This window comes from Garra rufa, chromosome 1, assembly GCF_049309525.1.
Source record: "Garra rufa chromosome 1, GarRuf1.0, whole genome shotgun sequence".
Classification (NCBI taxonomy): domain Eukaryota; kingdom Metazoa; phylum Chordata; class Actinopteri; order Cypriniformes; family Cyprinidae; genus Garra; species Garra rufa.
Window position 1 is genome coordinate 32,098,933 of NC_133361.1, and position 12,378 is coordinate 32,111,310.

Here is a 12,378-nt window from a genome sequence, read left to right on the forward strand (position 1 = left end):
GTGGAGCTTGTTGTCATGGAGGTCAGAGCAACTATTCCTGCAGTCTGCTGTGAAAACACGAACAGACTGAACCCGTAATGGGCGCATGCCAAGCAAGCCATTCAAAACAACTGCAGTGTGTATGCTGTAGCATTAAAAGTGGCTTCCTGGTGCAGCACTTGTGTAAATACGACCAGTGGAGGCGGTGCACCAATTCATCATTCTCTCTGGCTGCAACGCCGACAGTTCAAAAACTCAGAAAAGGACTGAAAGGGAGGGTTGGTTTTTACTCGAAAGTTCATGTTTTGATGGTTCCAAACAGAACCATAGCCTAGCAATTACGTAACTAGAGTCAGATTTATTTTTCACAGATCACAGATTGATTTATTTTTGTGTTTACAGTCTATTTATCATCTTTAATGTGAAAGTAAAAGTTTGATTATCAATCTAAAATGCCATACAAACCTTTCTACAGGCTCAAGGACATATATTCAGTATAGAAATCATCTCTGTGGGGAAAATGCAAAGAAAAATCTCAGTTTTCTACCAGTCTCAAAGCATTGTTTTTATATCTATAGTCATTGTCTATATATCTATAGTCAGAAATCAAATATATACTGCTGTTCAAAAGTTTGGGGTCAGTAAGTTTCTTTTTTTTTTTTTTTTTTTTTTTTTTAACTTTCATTTAGCAAGGATGCAGCGACAAAGACATTTCTAATGTTACAAAAGATTTCTCTTTCAAAGAAATTCTTTTTTTTTTTTTTTTGCTTTTAGCTCATCAAAGAATTAAAAAAAATTACAAAAATATTAAAGGAGAAGTTCACCTCCAGAACAAAAATATACAGATAATTTACTCACCCCCTTGTCATCCAAGATGTTCATGTCTTTCTTTCTGCAGTTGTAAAGAAATTATATTTTTTGAAGCAAACATTTCAGGATTTCTCTCCATGTAGTGGACCTCTATGGTGCCTGTTATTTTGAACTTCCATGATGAAGTTTAAATGCAGCTTCAAAGGACTTTAAACAATCCCAGCTGAGGAAGAAGTGTCTTATCTAGCGAAATGATCAGTTATTTTCTAAAATTATATATTTTTAATATACGTTTTAACCTCAAACCTCAAACTCGTCTTGTCTAGCTCTGTGTGAACTCTGTGTCTTCCGGTTCAAGACATTTAGGGTATGTCGAAAAACTCCCATCTCATTTTCTTCTCCTACTTCAAAATCATCCTACATCACTGTTTGCACATTCACTTTGTAAACACTGCGTCGTTACTTCTGCAGTGATGTAGGACAATTTTGAAGTTGGAGGAGAAAATGAGATGGGAGTTTTTTTGTTTTTCTTGAACCGGAATACACAGTTGACGCAGAGCTAGACAAGACGAGCATTTGAGGTTAAAAAGTATATAAATTGTCTTTTCTTTTCTTTTTCTTTTTTGAAAATAACCGATCGGTTCACTAGATAAGACCCTCGGCTGGGATCGTGTAGAGCCCTTTGAAGCTGCATTTAAACTGCATTTTGGAGGTTCAAAATCACAGGCACCATAAAAGTCCAACATATGGAGAAAAATCCTGTTTCCTCAAAACACAATTTTTCTTTACGACTGAAGAAAGAAAGACATGAACATCATTGATGACAAAAGATGTTCTTGTCTTTCTTTAGACATCACATTACATTCTGAAATAGTTATTTTAAAATTCCAATAATATTTCACAATATTGCTGTTTTACTGTATTGTTAATCAATGTATTGGTGAGTATAAGAGACGTCTTTCAAAAACATAAATCTTACCAACCCCAAACGTTTAAACGGCATGTCAGAAGTGTTTATTGGTTTGCAAAAAGCACTTTCCACATATTTGCACTGATTTCATAAAATTAACTTTTATACCTTATGTTTCTCTATCCTTCTCTACAGGTGCACATTTCGATTTCCCAGTACGGTGATAAAGATTCAGTTTACGACGCTGTACCACAAGGAGTCACAGACAGAGGAAGCTCCTGTATCCCCTGTGAGACCCCTTTATCCACAAATCTCGCCGCTGAAAATCAGCATTCCTGAAAATGACTTCAGAACTATGATGAGTCCCCTGCCTTCGCCGACAGGAACTATTAGGTACGACTTCATCCGAACGACCACGCGCAGAAAAACTGTTTCATTAGAGAACTAGTTCTTTTCCAGATCTTTTTGAAAGTAGGTTTTGTTCTCATAATGCTACTGAAATGCAAACTCTGGTCTATGGTATAGAAATTCAAACTAAACAAAAACTAATGTATTTGTTGCATTAACTGCATTGCATGCATTAAACGGTATTGAAGTGCAAAAATATATGTGACCCTGGGCCAAAAAAAACAGTCATAAGGGTCAATTTGAGATTAATTTATGCATCTGAAAACTGAATAAATAAGCTTTTCATTGATGTGTAGTTTGTTAGGATAGGACAATATTTGGCCAACTATTTGAAAATCTGAAATCTGAGGGTGCAAAGAAATCAAAATACTTGTCCAAAAGAAGTTCTTAGCAATGCATATTACTAATCAAAAATTGAGTTTTGATATATTTACGGTAGGAAATTTACAAAATATCTTCATGGAACATGATCTTTACTTAATATCCTCGTTTTGACCCATACAATGTATGTGCAAAAATCTATTGCTACTTACAACTGGTTGTGTGGTTCAGGGTCACATATGCAGCATTTAAACATAATCAATAACTGGACAACAAAACAATAGGATTTGCATATTCCTATGATTATGTCAGTCCACTTCTACATTCCTGCGTTTACACTGAAGCATCAGAATTTGCATGCAGAAGGAGCTGCTTGATTTTGATGGGTGTTTTAAAGTTGTCAGGCTTCTTTGTGTATGTAGTCAGATGCAATAGCGTTGGGAAAAGCCTGCCCCTGGCGGCCTCTCGGCTCTTCTGCACCACGTGTGGCTCTCAAAGCGAGCATGCTGTGTGCACATACCATATATGGCATGTGCTGAGCTTGGAGCAATCTGATTGGCTGGTCAGAAAGTGTTGTGGTTTGGTGTTTTGAGCCACAGATAGTTTCCTTTTTCCGAGGCCTCCAAACACCCCCCTCATCCCACTCCTTGGACTGCTCTTACACCCAACACAAACAGACACATGCTTTCTGTCCTTCCTGATTCCTCTTCCCTTACTGGGGGGAATATTTCCTTCTATTCAGCTCTGCAAGCTTTGGAACTGGTTATCCACGGCTGAGCTGCAGTTTCTACTGTAATATTTTGCTCTTGTAGGATTGAGTCGGTGTGCAGTGATGGATTAGGGACATTTCCCAGATTGTCAGCCTGCTGCACAAACAGCAGATGTGCGTAAAGCTTTGAATTCCACACACATGGAGCTACTTGAACAACTGCTATGTACAGTACAACCAGCAATATCAGCCTCTCCTTTGCACATTTTTTCCCTGCTACAACTTTTTGTAACGCTTTAGAATGATTTTGATTAGATGATAACATTTTATAATGAGGTTAACATCAGTTATGCATAAGTGTCATAAACTAATATTGAAAACTTTTTTACAGCATTTATTAGTTAACGTTTATGTTATAAATTTACTACTGTTCATTGTTAATTGATGTTATTAAAATGTTATCAATTTTTAATTAATATAAATTAATTTATATTATTCAAAATCATCCAAAAGTTGTCTTATGCTCACCAAGGCTACATTTGTTTGATCAAAAATACAGTAAGATTGTAAAATATTATTACAGTTTAAAAGAACTGTATATATTTGTTAAATATATTTTAAAATGTAATTTATTCCTGTGATGCAATGCTGCATTTTTAGCATAATTACTCCAGTCTTCAGTGTCACATGTTCCTTCAGAAATCATTCTAATATGCTGATTTGCAGCTCAAGAAGCTTTTTTATTTTAAGCATTTATTTTAAATATTTAAATATCCTTACTATCAATTCGGATTAATTAAAAGCATCCTTGCTGAATAAAACTCAAACTTTTGAATGATAGTTTATACTATAGAAATTCATATACATAAATGCTGAAAAAGTATTTCCTAAGCATTCTTAGTTCATAATTACGTAATATGTTGGATAATGTCAACTATGTTAACCTTATTGTAAAGTGTTACCAATAAAACTAAATGTTGGGTCGAAAAGATTTCTGTTAGTTAAGTGGGTTAATGATCAATTAGTTAAATAGTTGTTTTCTGTAAATCATTACTGCACATGACCCTTTGGAATCACGTGGCTGTGTTTCAACAACCTTCACTGTTTATACTACAAGTATGTTTTGAACTTGAGTAACACTAAAAGTGGCGGCTTGTTATTGCTTTTAATATAAATGTATTGCATGATGCATATTTGTTCACCCGCAACATGTTTTAATGATTTCATCACATCAAACCTAGTAAACCGGTCAGCTCTGAAAAGGCTCTTGGAAAGTAAATGTATAAATATAATCCAGAGTGCATGAAATATGTCTTGATTTATAGTACTAATATAAATGATTAGTATTGAGATTATATTGCTTTAATTATTATATTATTTTTTAAGAATTTTATTCAATAATGTAGTATTTTGTAAAATTGAGTGATTATTTTTGTATATTTTTTGTTCACTTTTGTGGCTTAAACGATGTTGTTACTGTGCCTAATGTAAAATCTGGCTCCTTTGATTTTGATTCCATTAGAATCCTTTGAGATTCCATTTCATGTTATAAATTCCAGTAGGAATTCTTGTAGGTTTTTATTTTACCTAGCGCATTTGTGCTTTCGAATAATTTAATTGATTAATTTTTCCATATAATTGATACACTTTTAGTTTAGAAGTTTCAGTTTTAGTCAAGAAGTTTCAGGCTGTATTTCTGATGGTCCTTAAGTTGTTTTTGTAATACGGTCCAGCTGTTGTGAAAATGCTGCCTCAGGACTGGACTTCAACCCAAAGCACCCCGCCCGCTGTGCCCTCATGCACACAATCGCCTTCCCCGGGCTGCTCGGAGAGGCCTGTTTGTCTCTGCCCGTACAACACAATGGAGCCTGCAGCACAACAGCCTTATCTGAGCGCTCTGTTGTGCCCTGCTGTCAGAAAGCCAGCGGTAAAAAATAACACAGCGAGTGAAGGAATGGTGGGGTGTGTCTGTGTTATGGGAGACTTGCTGAGCTGTTGACAATAAACGACAGCCTTAAAATAGCATTTCTCAGGATGTCTTTCTGTCACTATCGGTCTAAATAATAGAGTTATTATCATTACATTTCGGAAAACCCTGTGGCTAATGGCTGAGTAATTATCGTGTTTGTTTATATGATGGTTGGGTTTATAGGGCACAGGGCCACCTACTCGCACATTGTTTTTCATGTCAGGTGCATAACAAGGGTTATAATATGGGTTACAATGTTGTGGGTTATTTTCAGTGTGTAATCTCCTCCTGTCGGTTACCACGGGCAGTCAATTCAACATGTCCCTCAGTTTGTAAAAACAAACTGGAAACATGTTTACACTGACACACATAAGACGCTTAAAATGGGGGCTAGAGGGCAGGCAAGTCAGAACGTTAAAAAGCAGAAACTTGAAACGTGGATTTTTGCACAAAAAGTTACTTAAAGGGACAGTTCACCCAAAAATCATTATTACTCACCCTCATGTACACTCTTAAAAATAAAGATGCTTCACGATGCCATAGAAGAACCTTTTTTGTCTAAATGGTTTTAGAATTTTTTCTAAATGGCTAACTGCTTTTAGATGTTTGTTTCAGTTGTTTCTGTGATGTACTGAAATATAATTACAAGCACTTCATACGTTTCAAAGGCTTTTATCGACAATTACATGACATTTATGCAAAGAGTCAGTATTTGCAGTGTTGGCCCTTCTTTTTCAGGACCTCTGCAATTCGACGGGGCATGCTCTCAATCAACTTCTGGGCCAAATCCTGACTGATAGCAACCCATTCTTTCATAATCACTTCTTGGAGTTTGTCAGAATTAGTGGGTTTTTGTTTGTCCACCCACCTCTTGAGGATTGACCACAAGTTCTCAATGGGATTAAGATCTGGGGAGTTTCCAGGCCATGGACCCAAAATTTCAACGTTTTGGTCCCCGAGCCACTTAGTTATCACTTTTGCCTTATGGCACGGTGCTCTATCGTGCTGGAAAATGCATTGATCTTCACCAAACTGTTGTTGGATTGTTGGAAGAAGTTGCTGTTGGAGGGTGTTTTGGTACCATTCTTTATTCATGGCTGTGTTTTTGGGCAAAATTGTGAGTGAGCCCACTCCCTTGGATGAGAAGCAACCCCACACATGAATGGTCTCAGGATGCTTTACTGTTGGCATGACACAGGACTGATGCTAGCGCTCACCTTTTCTTCTCCGGACAAGCCTTTTTCCAGATGCCCCAAACCATCGGAAAGAGGCTTCATCGGAGACTTTGCCCCAGTCCTCAGCAGTCCATTCGCCATACTTTTTGCAGAAGATCAATCTGTCCCTGATGTTTTTTTGGAGAGAAGTGGCTTCTTTGCTGCCCTTCTTGACACCAGGCCATCTTCCAAAAGTCTTGGCCTCACTGTGCGTGCAGATGCGCTCACACCTGCCTGCTGCCATTCCTGAGCAAGCTCTGCACTGGTGGCACTCCGATCCCGCAGCTGAATCCTCTTTAGGAGACGATCCTGGCGCTTGCTGGACTTTCTTGGACGCCCTGAAGCCTTCTTAACAATGCAGTGGAAAGTTTTTTTCAGGATTAAGTTGATTTTCATGGCAAAGAAGGACTATGCAATTCATCTGATCACTCTTCATAACATTCTGGAGTATATGCAAATTGCTATTATAAAAACTTAAGCAGCAACTTTTCCAATTTCCAATATTTATGTAATTCTCAAAACTTTTGGCCACGACTGTAGTTCCAAACCTGTAAGACATTTGTTCATCATCGGAACACAAATTACATTTTTTTTACTGGAATCCAAAAGCTTTCCGACCCTGCATAGTCAGCAATGCAACTGACATGTTCTAGGCCAAGAAAATGTAGTAAGGCTATTGTTTGTCATTTTTGGGTGAACTATCCCTTTAAGCTGTAAAGTGTTGATTGGGACTGCTGTTCTAGATGGATGTGGTTAATTTGGTTGTGTGGTACTATTTATGCCAATAATGCTTTATGGATGATCATATCTGGAGATTCACAGTATACTGTGACCATTAATTTTTTTCTGGTTGATGTTGACTCTTTATTGGCCATTATGATGTTCAGTTGTCTTTTTTCTTCTTTATCAGCTTGATGTAGTGAAAGTAACCAGTTTTACTTTCTCAGATGGTTGAGACATGTTTACATAAGTAATTTTTTTGTTTTTGTTTTTATACCTCTGTATTGCAAGAGCGCATTTAATTGATCAAAATGACAGTGAAGACATTTATAATGTTACAAAAGATTTTTATTTCAAATAAATCCAGTTTCTTTTGAACTTTCTGTTCACTGAAGGATCCTGAAAAAATTTTATCAGGATTTTTGCAACGATATAAAGCAGTACAATTGTTGTCTAGTATTGATAACAATACGAAATTTTACTTAAGCAAATCAGCATATTAGAATGCTTTCTGAAGGATCATGTGACACTGAAGACTGGAGTAATGATGCTGAAAATTCAGCTTTGCCGTCACAGGAATAGATCACATTTTAAAATATATTAAAATAATAAACAGTTATTTAAATTGCAAAAATATTACTGTTTTACAGTTTTCTTAAATGCAGCATTAGTGAGCACTAAATACTGGCTTTAAACTAGGGCTGGGTGTTATAAACAAAAAATTATCACAATATTTTCTTCTTTTTTTCACATCAGTCGATATCTATAATTATGCCGATAAATGTCAAATTTTTATTACTTTCAAGTTTAAAGATTTTAAAGATTTTTGCTCCCATGTGAAAGTTGTAAAAAAAAAAAAGTTCTTTACACTTTTCCAGTCATTTTTTCTTAACAAAATAAATAAAAAGAAAAAAATATATTTCTTAGTTGTAATGTTCTAATGAGTAATATTGTTTTAAATCAAGAAACAGGTTTGTGTTGCCTCATAATGTTAATAGAAATACACATTTGATAGTAGCTTGAGTTTGGATGCAGATGTAGATTTATGTTCATTATCAAAATCAGTAATATTGGTAAACCTAATTTTTACATGGTGAAATGTAATTATTCTGACTGTTTGAGGGTTATTTTTTTCCCCATAGCGTACATTTTAGATCCTGACAATCACAAAAACATACTGTAATTATATTACATTACTCCTCCCTCAATACATTTAATACATGTCTAAATTGATAACATAATAAAATTTGACACGAATACCCACATTTCTGACACAATACCATGGTGCAGTTAGTGTTACTACAGTAAATCTATGGTAAATTATGGCATTTTGTAGATTAAAAAGCCTTCTGACTGTATCATTACGCACAGTGTCTTTCCTAATTGTCTGCACTGTATCATCTGGCTATAAACCAAGTTATTTGTGTTCTTTACTGAATTCAAATGCTTCACACGATCTCACAGCGTTTTCTGTGATCATGTGACCGAGACTCATCAGCGAGTGAACACATCTGCTCTAGTAAGCTCACGCCGAGCTGCCGTTTGAACTTTGAGCCGAAAGGCGTGCTTTAAATGACTTGCCTTCTTTCATTCCTCCTTTGCTGCATAAACATTATATCGGACATTTATCAAACTTTTGTTATCATTTATCAAACAAATTTATATTGCCTGATAATTATCATTAGCGATTTATCGGCCAGTCCTACTACCTTAACATTAAATTGGAATATAATACTAATTAGACATTTTCCTTAAATCTCTAATCTTCTTGGACTGTTATAGATGAAGTCCTAACCTTTCTTTCCATCTTTTCTCCACCCAGTGTTCCCAATTCCTGCCCAGCGAGCCCTAGGGGCGCAGGTTCCTCGGGATACCGCTACGGGCACAACATCACCTCAGATCTCCAGCTGGCAGCAGAGTACGCAGCCAAAGCTGTGTCAGAACAGCGCACTGAAGCCACAGGAGGAGACAGTCCTAAGGTAAGCATCCAAATGCATGTCAGTGTCAGTATCAGTGTGTTTCTTCCCAGGATTTACTGTCTGCTCTTCCTTCAGGATGAATCCAAACCTCCATACTCGTACGCGCAACTGATAGTCCAGGCCATCTCGTCTGCACCGGACAGACAGCTAACACTAAGTGGTATCTACGCTCACATCACCAAGCATTATCCCTACTACAGGACGGCCGACAAAGGCTGGCAGGTCAGTTTGTTCGCGAAAAATTGTTGTTAATTGGTCTGTCATGTTTGTGTGCTAATTTGGTTCTCTATCACATTTCAGAACTCCATTAGACACAACCTGTCTCTGAACCGCTATTTTATTAAAGTGCCACGCTCACAGGAAGAGCCAGGCAAAGGTTCGTTCTGGCGTGTGGACCCCTCATCAGAGTCCAAGTTGGTGGAGCAGGCCTTCAGAAAGCGCCGGCAGAGAGGAGTGTCATGCTTCCGCACACCCTTCGGCCCGCTGTCCTCAAGGTGAGACGATTTAGGGTGTACTCACACTAGGCAGTTTGAACCGTGCCCGAGTGCGTTTGACCACCAAAGCGCGGTTCGTTTGACTAGTGTGAGTGCTCCGAACCGTGCCCGGGCGCGGCTCGTTTAGCCGGCCCTGGCCCGCTTGGAAGAGGTGGGCCAGAGCACGGTTCAGTTGGACTCGGGCGCGGTTCGCATGCAGTGTGAGCGCTAACCGTGCTGGAGCACGGAACAGGACGCGTGATATCGCGTTTTTGCGAGGTAATCAGCGTTTTTTTAGTCCATAATCAAAGCTGCAAAGTCCTTGCTGCACTTCAGCTGGTACCTTGCAAACCTCCCCATACAAACAGCACGATTGCGCGAAAAATTTCGTGCCACAAAGGCGATAGACATGTTTAACAATAGGCTGTGGACCACCGCAGAACACACTACGCAAAATTACTATCCACAAATTAAAAAGAGCGATGGACTAAATTGCGTTCAGCGAGAGCGCCGCTCTTCCTGTTTATCCTGAAACCGTCAAACCATAATGACGTAAGCGTGCTCCGGCACGAATGCTGAAACCCTATGTGAGTGCAGGCCAGTGGGGGAGTGGGGAGGGGGAACAATCGTACTCGGGCCCGGTTCATGGCAACCGTGCCTAGTGTGAGTACACCCTTAGACACTTCTTTAACTCTGCACGTCCACGCCGTCCCCTTATAACACTGACACTTTCCGATGTAATAGTAGCCTGCTTAGCCTCTTCTGTTTCCCTTTTTATCCCCTTCTGTCTGTTTCTTCACTGGGCAGAACAAAGTAAGTATGTCGCCTTTTTGTATTTGATCCGTTTCATTTGTTAAGGAGTCTTTCGGTAAAGCAGTATCAGTCACACCCATCCTTGTGCTCTCTGCTTTTAACACTCTGTATAATCTTGCATTAAACATGGGTCCAAAATTAACTGTAATGCATGATTTAAACGTTGAAAATTGCAATGTTTTAGTATGTTAGTAAGAGGCACCACTAAACCATGAGTGGCTATTGGGATCCTGCAAGACATTCTCAGATTAATAATTAATTTATCTTAGGATCAACTAACTATCACTGTCAAGAAACTATATCAGTGTCAATCAATTGCAATAGATACTTTTCAACAAAGACACATTAAATTGGTCATAAGTGACAGTTAAGACATTTTGTTACAAAATGTTACAAAAGATTTCTGTTTCAAATTAAAGCTCTTCTTTTAAACTTTGTATTCATCAGAGAATCCCAAAAATAATATATAAAAAAAACAAAAATATTAAGCAAGACAGCTGTGTGTGTGTAATTATTATTAATTATGTGATGTAGGAATGGCAATATGACCAAAATCTTTGATAAATCATGATATGAGTAATTTTATTTTAAGATAACAATATATCACAGTATAGTTATTTTGCTTTAAATAAGGTCTTTATGATATCAGAAATTTCATAATTCCTGTCACCAGTGTCAATATCACAAAAAACGAATACTAGCCTAAATTTATAATAATAATAATAATAATAATAATAAAACTGAAGACAAGTAAACAGTCAGGGATTAAATAAGAATAAGAAACTCATTACGAGCAATAGGACAAAAAAAACTACAGTAGAACAAATATATAAGAAATGCTAAATACATTGTATAAAGTAATCAAATGTATAAAACACTGCATATTTTTCACTGTGTAAATGAAATATGTATTTCTTCTTATCAAAGTTATAAAAGAGATTAGCAGTGAGAGATTTTCTCTCTTTTGTTGTTTGATTAACATGAATGACAGAAGGAATGTTAGACTGCTGTCACTTTAAGAGCTTCCCGGATCGAATATACCGTTACACATGTTTTCTTTCTCAGCTGCTTGCTTTCACTTAAGACCTAAATTAATGTGTTTACGAGAATACTTGCAAAAACTGGCATTTTGACACGTAAAAGTGGTTTTAACCATTCAAAGCCTATAAAATGGCAAAAATAACCTACTTAGAGGCTGTAAAATTTCATTTTAGCACCCCTGGTGGCACCAAACAAAATTGTGTCAGTTATTATTGTTTTCAAACAGGATTCCGAAACCATTATTTGCCAGTGTGACTCCAAACTCACACTGCTCAAGCAAAAAGAGCAATGTTTTGCAGGGATGTAACGATATTATCAATACTGTGATATCGCGATATTATCCTTGATATTATCGTGGTCACATGACGATATGAAACGATAAGTCTTCAGGCAAAAAAGTGTAGTTTTTAAAAAGTTTAAACTTCTTATTCTAACATAAAATGTCTTTAAAGTTTTGTTTTTGTCATGCGTTTCAAAGTGAATTGTGCACTTCATTCAGGTGATCAGCTCGGGATCCGGTGTTTTTCGTGCCTTAGAACAGCTCCGTTCACAGTGAATGCAGTGAGTTTGTTTATTGCATGTGCTGTGAGTTTAACGCGCGTTTGTGAACGCAACGGCCACCAGTTAAGCTTAAAGGATAACTGTTGCCAAAATGCAACCTGGGCTGTTTTTTTTTTTTACTGTAAACAAACTTGTATCTAAAAGCATAATTACGACAAACGAGCTGTTTTTGAGATTGACCGTGATTTAGTTTTGTGGTCAATGGCCGGTGAATGGGAGTACTAGGGGCATACATTTGAGCGCATCAAAATCAAACACTAAGAAGGCTCGACACACCATGACACTTTGCTCGAAGTATCGCCTGGGTCTCTACACATGAACTCCAGCATTGAGAACATTGTTTGTGTACACAGTTTACTAAAAAGAAAGTTTTTGAACAACTCACTTACACTGTTTGGGTTTCCGCTCACGGCCGTCTTGCCAGTCAAGAAGTGTCGATCTCAGAATGTGAATGAATGGACTCCATAAGAC

The 12,378-nt window shown here is 37.4% G+C and overlaps 1 protein-coding gene across 1 annotated transcript in view; it reads left to right on the plus strand.

Annotated features, from left to right (window-relative positions):
• The window catches only part of foxk1 (forkhead box K1), a 31,438-nt gene that overhangs the window by 5,533 nt on the left and 13,527 nt on the right, over positions 1 to 12,378 (plus strand). The window contains exons 2-5 of the mRNA XM_073838873.1: positions 1,895 to 2,092; positions 8,863 to 9,019; positions 9,095 to 9,241; positions 9,320 to 9,513. Coding sequence (XP_073694974.1) covers positions 1,895 to 2,092; positions 8,863 to 9,019; positions 9,095 to 9,241; positions 9,320 to 9,513 — 696 coding nt within the window. The remainder of the gene's footprint in view (positions 1 to 1,894; positions 2,093 to 8,862; positions 9,020 to 9,094; positions 9,242 to 9,319; positions 9,514 to 12,378) is intronic.